We start from the raw sequence: 16,375 nt of genomic DNA, 5'->3' as shown, positions 1-16,375 counted from the left end.
TGCTCCCACAACAGACTGTTTTTTCATTCCCGCGTACTCCTGCTAATGCATCAAGGCGGCACAATAAAACACGAGTTAAGACACTGTTGCTCTTTGATATTTTGCCTCCTGCAACAGGAGATGGCGTTAAAAGAGGCGGAGCCAGAGAAGAATAGTGCAGCGAATATAAAAGAGACGCCGATGAAGCAGCAGCAGGATAAGTCGGCCGCAGAGAGAGAAAGAGGCTGAAACTGTTGCTTCTCTGTCCGGCTGTCATTCGTCCAACCTGCGTCGTTTCTCCTTTCTTGGTTCGGGCCCGTGTCGGACGACAGGCACGAGCCGGCGTCGCAGCTGAGAGTCCGACATGTCAACGTCTCCGGGCTTTCCTACACGCCGAGCGTTGACAGCGCGTTTATAAAAGCTGGGGCCAATCTTACCTAAAGGAATGATGAACGCGAGCCCAGAGAGATGCAGCCAGCTCTGAGTCAACTCCTTCTGTGACAGCAGAGACACAGAATGCAATTTAATTTGGTGTTCTCGCTGGCTCGCTTTTTAATATGACTCAGCGTGAGAGGCTGCTTCGCCAGGGTGGGCGATAAGGAGATCCAGGAACATTCGCATTACATTTACAGATTTACAGCAAACAACCGCCAGTGAACACGCACACAGACAGACACACACACGCACACACACACTCTGTGTAATCGCAGGATTTTCTAAAACATTCTGCAGTTCAAAATAATTTATCTTACACCGGGCCTTGCTGCAGCCCCTCCATCTGAAACTAGCCATTTTAGCTCCTCCTACTTTCAGACAACTGTCCTCTCATTGGCCGCTCCTCACAAACAAAAGGTCCCCTCTCTGTGACCTCATGCAGAGTGTTTAGACTGCAGCCTCTGGCTCACTGGGATTACTCGCACATATGCTGACCTCATTATTAGAAACTGGCCATGTTTCATTTGAACACAGGCCACTGGAACAGCATCAGGAAAAGACACCCCGACATTTATCAACCTGTGCTGCCACTTTCATACCTTACAGCCCATTCATGGCTGCATGTGAATAATCATCCCATCTTATCAGCAGGTATTAATAAAGTTTCTGATTATGATTGGATCCTGATTGGATGTGCAAATGTCAAGCTTTTTATTTTTCTGTCAGAGGAACGCCGATCCGTTCAAAGATGCTCCGCTGAATATCAAACTAACAGGACAATATCAGCCATGAGGCAAGAGCATCAAATGTATAAAAACTTCATAAAGTCTCTTAATGAGTCCAGTCGAATGAAAACAGCTGGAATGACTTTGTGTTTGTGTGGCTGTTTTTCTGGAGTGTGAACGATGAGCACTCGCTGCACTTACAGTCTGACTTTAAAACAGAAAAAATAAACCTGACAAGAAAAATATTCCTCAGCAACCGATCGATGCATCTGAAGGTGAATCTACACTTTCACACTCACAAGGAGAAGAAGTGCAGATCGTGATGTTTGAGCTGCGCCTCCAGCACGGACCCCGCCCGCACATTAGCGCCGTCTTTCACGTCCCACTGGTGAAGCAGAGGCAGGAGCAGGCGGCCAGTTTGGAAGCACAGCTCAGGGCGGAGATCACACCTCCACCTGCTGCTGCCGTGAGCGTGCGGTTAATCAGGTCGCGATGACAACATCTGCATGACGTTTCTGTCTACCAGCGCTTCCATGTGAGCGTCATTCTGGGATTCTACCAGAGTAGCTTTGCATGATTCCCAGTTCATAATAATCTGTTTCATCCTGTCTTCCTCTTCTCAGATGGCCCCGCCCCTCCCTGAGCCTGGTTCTGCTGCAGGTTTCTTCCTGTTAAAAGGGAGTTTTTCCTTCCCACTGTCGCCAAAGTGCTGCTCATAGGGGGTCATATGATTGTTGGGTTTTCTCTGTATGTGTTACTGTAGGGTCGACCTTACAATATAAAGCACTTTGATGCGACTGTTGTTGTGATTTGTTTAAATAAAACTGAATTGAATAATAATCCTTACTTCTCTTTGCACAGCCCCTCGCCTGAAACAAGCTGTTTCAGGTCGTCTCTCTCCCACCGCTGAAGATAATTTCTCACCCTGATTGGAGGCTGAAGCTGACCCGGATTATGAGAATGAATCTGCAGCGGCAGAGATTCCAGCAGGACGTCTCTGTTGGGAACATATCACGCTCAGTTTGAGCATCAGACACTTCATTTTCTGCATTCGGGGAATTTTTATGCACCAATTTGCACCTTTTGAGTCTCAGTTGGTAACAGAAATGTCTGGAACATAACACACACCGGCACTTGAGCATTGTGTGCTCTTTTAAAATATTTATTTTCAGCTTCTTTTACTTAATATTTTCCCTGCCGACTCACATGCAGACATGATTTACTCTTCAGTGTTTACCTGCTTCCAGCTTTGACAGTTCTGACTGATATTTGGAGAATTTTCTGTCTTTTCTTTGCAGAAACATGCAGCTAAAAAAGTAACTTTTATTTATTCAGATCTGAATTTTAACAGTTCAAAACTTCCTGCACATTCATTTGTTCACATGTTGAGTAGAGACTGATATTCAGTACAAACATAAACCGGTTTCCAAACATTTGTTATGTGGAGTTCTGATTGAGTCCTGATGATATATTTTTAAACTGCATTTGAATATTAATCTTGTGTTATTGTCATAACAAGTCGCGGGTCGCTCGTCTACTCGACTCTGTTTCCAGTCAGTGTTCAGTTAACAGCAAATAATAATTCGATTTTAGTCGTAATTTATAATAAATTATTTTAGTTTCAGTCGACTAAACAGAATCAGGTTGTAGAAACTAATTAAAGAGAAAGTCTGTCGTTACAGTGAGAGTTCCTCCTCAGCGTCTTATTTTCCTCGACGTCACATGAAATGTGTTCATGTGTCTGCTTTTCTCTTCTCTTTAAGCATTTTGTCACATTTTCATGAGAAACTGGGAGCTAGCTGGACTGGTCCCGCCTTTCTGCACAACTTTATTAGTTTTGATTGGATCTCATCTCTCCACAATATTTTCATCTCATTTTTATTGGTTGACCAAAGTAAAAACATCGTATTTTGGTGAGAAACAAAGGTCGGTGACGAAAGCTATCACAAAAAGTATTGGTCAGCAAAATGAATACCGTTTTCAGACACGTATTGCCAAACAGAGATGTTACAGAGCGCCATCTGGTGGACAAACTATGCAACATCAGCACTGATAGCATGGATGAAGAGTGTTTCTCCCACCTCTTCCTTACTTTTTACATTTTTAGTCATCAGTAATTTGAGATATTTCGCCAAATAACTAATATAAGCGACATATGTCGGTAACTTGTCCCAGCTTGTATTTGTGCGGCTGTGGTACAGCTTTCCTCTTCAGAATGGAAACTTGCAGTGTTTTACTTTTCTGGATACACAGATGCACAGAAGTCTTTAAAGGCCACAAGTTACACTCATTCTCAAATGCACTGAAGCTGGGAGGTGTTCTCTGAAGGTCTCCTGTTGGTGCCCGATTCCATTTCAGCTCGACACCAACGCGCACTTGGAGGCGAATCACAGAGCTCTGCAGAAAAGTCTTTGATAGAAGGGATTTCACTCCTTTCTACATGTAACAGACCTACAGAAACACCAGCGATACACACCACCGTACACTAGAGTCACAAATGTCCTTACAGCAACACAATGCCATCCTCAGCCTTTGTGAGTCTCTGGCACACGGCGGTGCAACAACAGCAACCCTGAGACGGCCGGAGAGCTCCAGACAGCTCATCCAAGTCAAATCACTCCAAACAAGGTTCCTGTGTTTCATTAGGGACCATTTGTATGATATTTGTCAGCTGCAAGGCTTTCAAAACACAGTGTGCTCTCAAGTTCTTAACAAGATTTATGTGGTTGTGTCCAAAGCCGTGCACAGAGATGTCCTTATTAACCGCACTCCAGAGCCAGATGGATCGCTTTCCTTCACCGCGCTGCGTCACTGAATCAAACGGGGGAAAGAAATCTGCATATTGCAGAAGTTATAAGAAGAAGAATGGGGTCATTGCGTGTGTGTGTGTGTGTGTGTGTGTGTGTGTGTGTGTGAGAGAGAGACACGTCATGCTCAGGCTTAAGTCCAATGGTGTAAAAAGTAGAGAAAACCTCTCAGAACAATTTACATTTTTCAAGTTGTGTCATGGCTAGACGGTCCTCACTGATCGTCTTGCCAATTTGTTGTGGTGTTTGTGTGTACTGTGTCGTGTTCTCCTCCATCCTGGGCATGTGTTTTTCTGCTGGAACATGTACTTCCGGAAGCCGTGGCACGGAACGGCAGTTGACCGGAGGGGAGTGTCCTAAGCTAGAATCATCGCACCTGTGCAGAATTACCTTGCCAGCGCAGACCTATTTAACGGGGCAGTTGAGTCACAACCAACGCTGGAACGTTGAACTAAACCGGGTAGCGTAGTCATGATTAGCATACCCGGTTTGTGAAGGAGAGGACGTTTTCGTTATTGAGCGTGTGTTTTTTCTCATCTGCCTCCAGGGTTCAAGGATTGGAGGAGGAGCCGGCACCAGGAGTTGTTGTGGATTATTACTGCACTGTCACCGTGAGGAGAGGTCGCCGTATCACTGCACTGCCCTTTTTGGATTATAGACTCGAACTGTTAACTCACCTTTTCACTGTAAATAAATCCACTGTCATTCTGCAAGGAGTCTCGCACCTGAGTCCTTTAATCCAATTCACCATGACAGAACGTTCCAGCCAAGTGGACTCAGCGGACTCGGCACCTTGGCGGCGCGAGCTGTCGCTCCAGGCGGCGCTACTAGAACGCCATGAGAACATGTTACAACATTTCTCCAAGGAGCAATCAGCGCTAATCCAGGTTGTGACAGAGCTAAAAGGTATGTTGCTATCTCCACCTGGAGCTGCTGGGGGGCCTTTACCAGTGCCACCTCCGATCAACGTCGCTGCTGCTTGCCCACTGCCCCCCTCCCCTCCTCCGCCATGGCATGAACATTTGTTGCCAGTCCCAGAAAAATTTTCCGGAGATTTGGACAAGAGTAGGGTTTTTTTAATGCAGTGTGCCCTCACGTTTAGGCAGCAGCCTCAGGCTTACGCCACTGATTGTTCTAAAATCACCCTGATGGTGGAGCTGTTGACAGGTCGAGCCTTGCAGTGGGCACAAGCGGTCCTAAACTCCCAGCCTCAGATTTCCTACACTGATTTTTTGAGCAAATTTCGAAGTGTTTTTGATAAAGGAACTAACCCTGACAGTGCGGCACATAGGATGTTTGTTTTGAAACAGGGCCGGAGGAGTGTCGCTGACTTTTCGGTGGATTTCTGGATTCTTGCTGAGGAGACTGGTTGGGAGGAGACGGCGCTCCGGGGAGCTTTCTTGAACAGTCTGAACGAGGGACTGAAGCGCGAGTTGGCTTCCAAAGAATTGCCTAAAACCTTGAGTGCATTGATTAATTTATGTATTAAGTTGGACGATCACCTTCGGGAGTTCAGCAAGCGGACACCGGGAGGCGCTGGGTGGCGGACTGGATTACCGGCCCTGGAGTGGAAGGGGACGGACCCGCGGTCAGCGGAAGAGGAGGAGCAGCCGATGCAGTTAGGCGGAGCACGGTTGAGCTCCACAGATTGGAGGAAGAGACGCCAGACGGGTGAGTGTTTTGCATGTGGAAAGAAGGGACATTTTGCTGACGCATGCCCCTCTCGGGGAAACGACCAGGCCCGTCAGTAGCTGTGGGAGTACTGACGGGTGCGACCATGAACATTGCTCCCCATCTGAGTTGTTCTGCTAAGTTGGTTTTTCAATCTCACACTCACCAGTGCCGTGCATTAGTGGACTCTGGAGCTGAACAAAATTTTTTGGATGAATCGCTCGCTAGGCAGTTGGGCTTCCCCGCGGTTCCTCTCCGGGAGTCTCTTCAGGTTTCAGCTCTTAACGGCAGCCCGTTAGCGGCAATAACCCATCGCACTGTCGATCTGACTTTAGTTCTTTCTGGTAACCATGTTGAGAGAGTTTCCCTGTTTCTGTTTAAAGCCCCCGGCACCCCATTGGTCTTGGGGTTCCCATGGCTCAAACAGCACAATCCGCAGATCGACTGGGCTCAGGGACGCGTGACAGGCTGGAGCGAGTGGTGCCATGAACATTGTTTACGTGCAGCGGTGCCCAGTTTAGTGCCCCTAAATCCGGCGGCTCAGGTGAAGGCACCCGATCTCTCAGCCGTCCCTCCAGAGTACCACGACCTGGCTCAAGTATTCAGCAAAGACCTAGCAGTGTCTCTCCCGCCTCATCGCCCTTATGATTGCGGGATAGATCTGCACCCTGGCGCCCCATTACCCACCAGCCGGCTTTACAGCATCTCAAAGCCTGAACGTGAGACGATGGAGCGCTACATTACAGACTCTCTCGCTGCCGGCTTAATTCGCCCATCTACATCCCCTTTGGGGGCTGGATTCTTCTTTGTACAGAAGAAGGACAGGTCTCTCCGCCCCTGTATTGATTTTCGGGGCCTGAACAAGATCACCGTCAAGAACAGATATCCCCTCCCTCTTCTTGTCTCAGCATTTGAACTACTCCAAGGGGCGACTATCTTCTCCAAACTCGATCTCCGTAATGCATACCACCTGGTTCGTGTTCGTGAGGGGGATGAATGGAAGACGGCGTTTAACACCCATTTGGGGCACTTCGAATATCTGGTCATGCCATTCGGACTCACCAACGCCCCCGCTGTCTTCCAAGCAATGGTTAATGATGTGCTGCGTGACTTTATTAATCATTTTGTGTTTGTCTATTTAGACGACATTCTCATCTTCTCTAAGACTCGAGCCGAACATGTGAAACAGGTGCGACTGGTGCTGCAGCGTCTGCTGGAAAATCGACTTTTCGTCAAGGGTGAGAAATGCCAGTTTCATGTTCAGTCTGTGCCGTTTTTGGGGTTTATTGTGGAGGAGGGGCGGCTACGAGCCGATCCTGCTAAGGTGAAGGCAGTGGTGGAGTGGCCCGAACCCAAGACGCGTCGAGAACTGCAAAGGTTTATTGGGTTCGCCAACTTTTACAGGAGGTTCATCAGGAACTTTAGCCAGGTGGTTTCTCCCCTTACACAACTCACTTCTCCCAAACTGCCCTTTCTATGGTCTAGTTCCGCGCAGCAGGCATTTGCTCGTTTGAAACAACTGTTTTCCTCTGCTCCCATTTTGATCCAGGCTGACCTCACCCGACCATTTGTGGTGGAAGTGGACGCATCGGATTCGGGGGTGGGGGCCGTTCTCTCCCAGCGGGTGGGTGGCAAGCTGCATCCATGTGCCTACTTCTCTCGACGGCTGACCCAAGCGGAACAGAATTACGACGTGGGCGATCGGGAGCTCCTCGCCATCAAGCTGGCCCTGGAGGAATGGAGGCACTGGTTGGAGGGAAGTGAACACCCCGTTGTGGTTTGGACGGACCATAAGAACTTGGCGTATATCCAGGCAGCTAAGCGTCTTAACGCACGTCAAGCCAGGTGGGCCCTGTTCTTTACACGTTTCAATATCACTATAACCTACAGACCAGGATCACGCAACACGAAACCCGATGCTCTCTCACGCCAATTTGCACCACACACGGATGACGGAGAGAAGCAGAGACCCATTCTGCCCGCCACTTGCATCGTGGGAGCTATCACATGGGAGATCGAGAGGATGGTTAAAGAGGCCCAGCAACAGGAGCCGGACCCAGGGACGGGCCCTGACGGACGACTGTTCGTCCCCACAACGGTCCGGGGCAAGGTTATACACTGGGCCCATACAGCAAAGTTCTCCTGCCACCCTGGTAAGAACCGCACCGTGAGTTTCCTGCGACGTTTGTTTTGGTGGCCCTCTCTTCTCAGGGATGTTTGGGACTACGTTGCGGCCTGCCCTACCTGCGCTCGCAATAAGACCCCCAGTGCCCCCCAGGCCGGTCTCTTGCACCCTCTGCCAGTCCCCAAGCGCCCCTGGTCGCATGTTGCTTTGGATTTTGTCACTGGTCTACCGTCGTCATCAGGTAACACGACCATACTAACTGTTGTAGATCGTTTTTCCAAGGCGGCGCACTTTGTGGCGTTGCCCAAACTCCCGACTGCCTTAGAGACGGCTCGGCTCCTTACCGAGCATGTTTTTCGGTTACATGGGATTCCACAAGACATTGTTTCTGATCGGGGCCCCCAGTTTACTTCCCGGGTCTGGAGGGCGTTTTGTTCAGGACTAGGGGCCCGTGTGAGTTTGTCTTCAGGTTTTCATCCTCAGACGAACGGTCAGGCGGAGAGGGCGAATCAGGAGTTGGAAACCATGTTACGCTGTGTGGTTTCCTCGAACCAATCCACCTGGAGTGACCAGTTGGCTTGGATTGAGTACGCCCACAATTCCAGCACGTCGGCAGCCACTGGTGTGTCTCCGTTTGAAGCGTCGCTGGGGTACCAGCCACCATTACTTGCCATCACTGAAGGTGAGCTGGCCGTTCCCTCTGTTCAGCATCATATGAGACGCTGCAGGCGGGCGTGGCGCGCCACCAAGGCGGCTCTGTTAAGGACGACGGCGCAGAATAAGAGGTTGGCCGATCGTCGCCGCACTCCGGCCCCTGCCTATCGTGTTGGACAGCAGGTGTGGCTCTCTTCCAGGTATATTCCCTTACGAACTGAATCCAAGAAGTTGGCCCCGTGTTTTATTGGGCCCTTTTCGATCCAAGCTGTGTTGAATCCGGTGTCTGTTCGTTTGGCCCTTCCTCGCAACATGAGGATTCATAATGTGTTTCATGTTTCCCAGGTGAAACCGGTCCGGACCAGCCCTTTGTGCCCGCCTTCCAGGCCCCCGCCGCCCGCCCGGGTTGTTGCCGGCGCTCCTGCTTATGCCATCACGCGGATTATGGATGCCAGGCGTCGCGGTAGGGGCTTCCAGTTTTTGGTGGATTGGGAGGGGTATGGTCCGGAAGAGCGTGCTTGGGTGCCGCGGTCTGCGATTCTGGATGATGCTATGGTGAAGGAATTCCGCCGCCGGCACCCTGACAAATTTGGTCGGTCGCCGGGAGGCTCCCGTTAATGGGGGGGTACTGTCATGGCTAGACGGTCCTCACTGATCGTCTTGCCAATTTGTTGTGGTGTTTGTGTGTACTGTGTCGTGTTCTCCTCCATCCTGGGCATGTGTTTTTCTGCTGGAACATGTACTTCCGGAAGCCGTGGCACGGAACGGCAGTTGACCGGAGGGGAGTGTCCTAAGCTAGAATCATCGCACCTGTGCAGAATTACCTTGCCAGCGCAGACCTATTTAACGGGGCAGTTGAGTCACAACCAACGCTGGAACGTTGAACTAAACCGGGTAGCGTAGTCATGATTAGCATACCCGGTTTGTGAAGGAGAGGACGTTTTCGTTATTGAGCGTGTGTTTTTTCTCATCTGCCTCCAGGGTTCAAGGATTGGAGGAGGAGCCGGCACCAGGAGTTGTTGTGGATTATTACTGCACTGTCACCGTGAGGAGAGGTCGCCGTATCACTGCACTGCCCTTTTTGGATTATAGACTCGAACTGTTAACTCACCTTTTCACTGTAAATAAATCCACTGTCATTCTGCAAGGAGTCTCGCACCTGAGTCCTTTAATCCAATTCACCATGACAAGTTGTTTTTTCCCCACAACAGCAAAATTAGCTCCTCATCAAAGCACACACACACACACACGCACATACACGCACACATACACACACGCACACACACACGCACATACACGCACACATACACACACGCACATACACGCACACACACACACACACACACGCACACACACACACACACACACGCACATACATGCACACATACACACACGACTCTGCAGGAATGCAACATTAGACTGAAACCTCTTGCAGCACCAACACCTACGTCCAGCACTTTTAAAATGCGAGGCTTAAACTCGGTTTCGTCAGCAGCCGTACCGACGGCCGTGAAAGCTTTTCTGAGTGTTTTTCACAGGAAAGGTCAGCTCTGTGCAGATGTAAGTGGATAATATGAATCGGGGGTTTAACGTGTGTAAGTGTTCAACAAAAATATAAAGTGACAGCTGTGACTGAAAAAAAACAAACAAACACACTTTTGCTGCTCAAAAATCACAAAAACTGGTGATTTAAAGACAATCGTAACAGCTGCACAGGAGGATGTTTAAAGGTTTAAAGTTTGCATTATTAGGGGCGTGGCCTCTTTGACGGACAGGTGGATAGTGACACAGGCGGCTGCTAGCTTCACCTGAACTGGAACTCTGCACCGTGTTTGGAGCCTATTGGAGCATTTTATCGACATCATGTGACCAATAATGTGGTTACCTGACATTTCTTTGATTTTACTTTGCACTAATTACCAGGTATGTGATTTGAATCACACAGGTTACCTGCTCAGTTTACAATGTTTATGGTAAAACCAAAATATTCGCCCAAGAAAGCAAAGAAACAAAGGTCGAGTGATTCTCCAGCTCAGCTCAGCAGCATGTTCAATATATGTTTTCCACTCAGACACTCAGGAAAAATGCGCCTCAAAGACACAGTCGGGAAAACTACAGACAGCACGAGTCGGAAAACCAAGCTCAGGTGTAAAATAGAAACAACTAAAACTTTGGAATGCATGTCCAGGAAGACGAATGCAGAGAGTAAATCGTTTGTATCAGTCACTGTAACTCGGATAAATAAATGAGCGAGTGAGTGAATCAATCGTTCGATCGATACCTTTAATCGCTTTTCAGGCTACAAACAAACCTAAGCGAGGTTATGAATCTACGATGCTCGGCGATCGCAGCACTGCCGCGCGCTTCAAACTGCTTCGCATCTTCTCCATCTGTGACGGGAGGAGGACTGGAAAGCATTCGCTGCTTCATCTGATCGTCATGGCGACTGAAAGATGGCGTCTTTAGATAAACTCAAATTAAACCGTGCTCCTTTTTTGTTGGTTTTGGGGATGTGTGGGGAATGCCCTCTGGGACCTCACCTGGTTGATGTGTCAGCCACACGAACGTGAACGCGGGACAGACGGCGAGCTGGAAAACGTGACAGCGCATTATTAACTGGTGGGAAAAACACAGGAAACACACTGCTGACACTCAGATCTGCTCCCTGCAGTGCTCTGCTGACGAGTAACAACTGCGGCGTGCATCGGTTAGCACACGCGGAGCGCCACGGCGAAGAAGACGGAGCCTCCGGTCCACCTGTCGCTCAGCCTGTGGCTTCTGATCCACTGGGGTAACGCCATCTGCTCTCACGCCAACACTGAACACACCCACACGCAGCCTTAATCGGTTTAACTGTTTTATACATGAACACGTATCCCTGACATGGTGTAAGTTCTGTCCCACAGAGGTGCGAGGCTGCAGTGAAACCTGTGATCTGCTGCAGCAGCTTCCTGTTTTTGATGCCGGGTGCTTAAAAGAGAGACGCTCATTCAGAAAGCCTGAGTTAAGATCGCACTGAAGCTGGGACCAATCACACGATCGTGTGAGGCGTTCGCAGCCACAGAGCATCCAAGTAAAACCAGGCGTCAGACGTGAGGAGAAGAGAGCGTTGGGCTGAAGTCGTGCCGCCATGCAGCCGCTGCTCTACGTGACTAACGTTTCATACGTCCCAACAATCAACACGCGCCACAGGAAACAGCGAGAGAACTGAAGAATAAATCACGGATGTGTGATGTCACGACACACACAGATCTGAGTGATTTTGGCATCAGGAGGCCGCTCTGCTCATTTCTCCCACGATCCCCTCGCAGCTCAGCGCCGTTCCCGCGGGCGTAACACGCTCAGGAGTCATGTTTACATGTCTCTTGAGGAATGAAGTTCATCCTAAGCTGCACCAACTTCTACTCTCTTCCATTCTAGAGCCGAATCTCTCTGTGACGAACTCGCCAACATCGGAGCGCATCATTAGAGGCGGGACTCACCCGCAGTTCACAAAACTGCACTCGCGATACGACATTGTTGTGATGTTGCTGGTGTAGTGGTCTCTCTGTGGGTTTTTTATTGTTTTTTGACGTGTTTGCTTCTCTGGACTGTGAAGAGCTCGCTGCATGATCTACACAAAGTAGGAGAACAGAAACATATTCCATCCATGTCAGAAGCAAACTACAGCTGACCTCCAGCATCAACTAGAAACACCAGAAATTGTCAGAAAGAAATATCTTATTGCTTCAGCCGGACCGGCTCTATGACACGCACACAAACACACAAGCGCTGTAAACCCCATCTGCATGCATGAACAGCCTGAACGCTGTCAGCTTCACTGACGATCAGCGGCTCAGTTCACGGTGTGCAGCACGCAGCAGAGAGGAGCGGGTGACTCACCTGGTCGTCGTATCTGTAGGTCAGGAAGTGATCCTCTGTGGCGTCCTCCATGAAGCTGCCCTGAGGTGAGAGCGCGAACTCTGGCAGGAACACTGCAGTCTGACTCTCTGAGCACTGACAGCGCACACACACACACACACACACACACACACACACACACACACACACACACACACACAGACACACACACACACACACAGACACACAGAAAGAGGATATCAGTGAATGTGTAAATCTGCAGTTCCTCCAGTGTCCAGCAGAGGCTCCACGTTTAAAGTTCATAGAAAAAAATAAACATGTTTACAGGCGGATACACAAACTGCTCAGATTGTTAGTGCTTAAAGTTGGGGGCGTGGCCTCTTTGACTGACAGGTGGATGGTGACACAGGTGTAGCTGCTAGCTGTCTGCTAGCTTCCCCTGAGCTGGACCTCTGCACCGTGTTTGTGCTGTTGGAGCCTTTTAATGACATCATGTGACCAATAACATGGCTGCTGTGAGGTCACTGCACTAACAGACCGTCCACAGTTTTGGTGAAATATATTTAAACCTTTGTTGCACAGGAAGTTTGAGTTTTTCCTGTGAGAAATCTGAGCACCCATTAAGGTTGTGATGTTGACTCTTGCATGCGTTCAAACTGTTTGCTTCCTGTGTGCACAGGAACACGTGTGAGCGACCTCGCTGAACACATTTCCAACCACTCTGAGACCGACTTCTCTAACTGGGGGCATAAATCTGAGCCTGAGATACAATCTGCTCCTCATGGGTGTGAATTAATCTCCCTGCTGCTCTCTGCTCGCTCTTTATCAGTCCTGCTTTTATGCTTCAATATTCTTCATTACTTTGACGTATGAAAGGCGAAAGTCTCACGCTGGATCCTGAATGATAAGCATAACCCAGAGTCTGAGCAGGAGAGAGCGATAATCGGTGTAACAGGGGTGGAATCTGTGCTGCACACAGAGCAGATGGAAATAACTGGCGTGTGGCATTTACAGAGCTCCCTGGAGAGGACGGGGGGGGGCAGTGAGACTGTGAGAGTGCGAGCTTCCAGGCCACTCGAACTGTACGAGAGCGAGACGATCCACCGTTGAGATTAGTGGGAGTGGCGTCTCCTGCAGGCTTTTAAAGCCACTTAAGAGACAGACGCAGCATAAGAGCCACCGCTGTGCGTTTCCCCGAGGAGCCGGCGAGGACACACCTTCATCACTCGCCAACCTCTCCGCTCGCTTTCACACTAATCCACGTTCTCTTTATTAACACAGTTGAGGAGAATTTGGCCAAAGATGTTTGCACACGGTTCTGTATAGAAAAACAATGTATGCAGTTTTCTGTAAATCTGTTTGAGAGTAAAAACTGTCCAAATGACCACGTCAGCCGCCATCTTCAAAGACGACAACAAAACAGCAAAAAGGCGGAGTCAGTCTGCGATCAGCCTGCTGCATCTTTGCCTCTGGATCAGGTCAACGTGCTGTGTGATGATATGGTGATTAACTGACAAATCAGGGGGAAACTTACCGCTGCACCAAAACAGAAAACTGCATCTAAATGAAGAGAAACTCAAACATCGCACATGCACATGCAAATTTGCAGCTGAGCAGCCGCCATCAAGTCATCGAAATAAGCCGTGGAGACCAAGAAACAAAGCCTCTGTAACCAAGCAACCAATTATTTTAACATATTCTTCATTTTACATAATCAAACAAATTTGTTCTATTATTAAAATCAGTAAATTTACCAGATCCTGACCGAACGTCCGACTCAGACTGACGGTGTCTGCGTTCAGAAATCAGACTGTTTGGAGATAGGCTGTCGCCCATCAGGTGACCTGTGACCTTTCAAAAACCGAGCTTGAAGACACGCTGCACGTGAACAGCCACTTAGCAGATACACCTGCGTGTCAATTTGAAGCTCCTACGTCGCCTCGTTTTCGACTTATCGCGAACACACTGTGACGATGACGCCCGCCCGGCAGGGTGGCGAGAACACGCGTCAGCCTTTTACAGCTGAGGGGTAGAAATCTCCAGAAGGTGAGAATGATGTCTGAATAGTTTTTGGGGGGTTGGTGTCAAAAAAACAAAAGAAATACTGCAGCACATTAAAAGGGCTCGAGCCTCATCCAGCGACGGCGACGCCCGGAAACACGGTCGATACGTCAGCGTAATGCTGCCCTTTTTTCCCCTTTCAGTGTCTGATTAGCGACTGTACCAGAGATTACATGACAGCTGTTGGTTCTGATTTATTGTTCCAATCAAGGTCGGCATGAGCAACACCGGTGGGCCCGACTGTCTCCCTGAAAGTGGCGTGATTTGTCATCCCAAACGAGGACTATCTCCATATTAGGCCACACACACACACACTGACAGAAAGTCAAGCTGTCCTGCTGTGAGTTACTGACTCGTAGCCGTGCAGCGTGGCATAGGGCCGCTGCTCTAATTGAGTTTACACACCAGTGGAAGGAGAGTGTCAGGACAGCCGTCACACTTGCAGCTCCCTGCGGCGGCCGGTTCACGCTGGATCGCCTGCTGCACAGCGTGGGATGGATTATTTGTTAAAGTCAGAAGTGAAACTCTCGTGCAGCAGGTCAGAAATCAACGCTCGGGGGGGTTGGAAGAGCAATCTGTTCGGCTTCAGCGGCTGACCTCAAATACTTAAGCTTCTGAGACGTTTTCAAGGTCAGGTCCTTTAAAAATGTATCATCCCCTTGTTCATGAGAACTCTCTTCTTACTTTTAATCAACTGAAAAGCAAGTTTGGTCTGACCAATAAGGATTTTTTGAAGTACTTTCAGGTAAAGCACTATATTACTTCTAAATTGAAGGATTTGAATGGAGGGTTTGGTCTTTCTCCTATAGAATCACTCATGGTAAAAACTACCCAACTAAAATGTATCACTAAAAAGATTTATAACATTCTGTCTGATCTTAGAATGGATGACTCTAACAAAATCAAGGGCCAATGGGAATCAGACGTAGGCGCTATAGATGCTGAAGCTTGGGATGAGTTGTGTTGTCGTCCTTTTAAAGCCTTGGCATCTAATTCTATTTGGGAAAGGCAGTTTAAACTTATAAATAGGCTTTATATTACACCCGAGAAGAGACACATGATGTTTCCGGCTTTGCCTAATCTCTGTAACAAATGTCAGTCTGCTGTTGGTTCCTTTTTTCATTGTCTGTGGAGCTGCCCTGTTATTCTACAGTTTTGGAGATCACTCATAGATAAGCTATGTACTATATTTAATTGCCGACTGCATCTGGGTCCAAGGACTTGCCTGTTAGGACTAAATGATGAGCTACCTGCCGGCTTTCGCAGCAAAGATCTCCTTCACATACTGCTGCACTACGCTCGAAAGTGCATTATGGTACTGTGGATTTCTGATAAGGCCCCATCTGTCAACCAGTGGCTACAGTCTGTGATATGTATTATGCCAATGGAAGCCTTCTCTACGGCACTTAAGGACAAACCTTTCCTTTTCTATCGCATATGGGACCCTTTTTTGGCCCACCTGGACACTCCTTCTGCTCAGAGGTTGAAATCGGGCTTACGGGATTTAGCCTGGCAACAAAGGGATGATTGTTAACCTTTTTCATTGTTTATTACTATTGCTGTTGGCTTTCTCTTTCTGCCTCCCACGTCCTGCTATACATGTAGATGCATCTTTGTCCTGTGTATGTATATGCTGGTGACTGCTGTTTTCCTGCTTTGCAATTAAAAGTTCAATAAAGAAAAAAAAAAAAAAAAAAGGAAAAAAATGTATCATCCCAGCAACATCAGCCTGTCCTCGCTGGATCAGGTTCTTTACGCTGCTTTGAGTTACTTTAATCATATACGGAGCTGCCACGTGCACCGTTTACTGCTAACTGATAACATTCATGTCTCTGTGTGTTCTCATCCATCATTGAGAGCTTAGAAAACATGGAAGTGTTGTTCATAATAAAATATTCATCAGGTTTCTCTAAAAAGGACCTGAGATGTTCCCCACAGTTCACCCTCTGTCTCTTTAAGGCCTTCTTTCCTCTGATTGGCTGCCCCTCGCCTGCTACTAAAAACATCAAATATTCTTCTTGAAACAAACTGATGATGATGATTACAACGTTTTACTT

General features: G+C 48.5%; 1 protein-coding gene across 2 annotated transcripts in view; it reads right to left on the bottom strand.

Moving 5' to 3' along the window:
* adamtsl3 (ADAMTS-like 3) overlaps window positions 1-16,375 on the bottom strand; it is a 203,279-nt gene that overhangs the window by 166,285 nt on the left and 20,619 nt on the right. For both annotated transcript variants that reach the window (XM_085468957.1, XM_085469033.1), the window contains exon 3: window positions 12,279-12,392. In XM_085468957.1, coding sequence (XP_085325083.1) covers window positions 12,279-12,392 — 114 coding nt within the window. The remainder of the gene's footprint in view (window positions 1-12,278; window positions 12,393-16,375) is intronic.

This window comes from Copadichromis virginalis, linkage group LG1, assembly GCF_057382275.1.
Source record: "Copadichromis virginalis isolate Kocher_CV1m ecotype Utaka linkage group LG1, C_Virginalis_male_GT1.1, whole genome shotgun sequence".
NCBI lineage: Eukaryota > Metazoa > Chordata > Actinopteri > Cichliformes > Cichlidae > Copadichromis > Copadichromis virginalis.
This window is presented reverse-complemented; position numbering and strand designations above follow the sequence as displayed.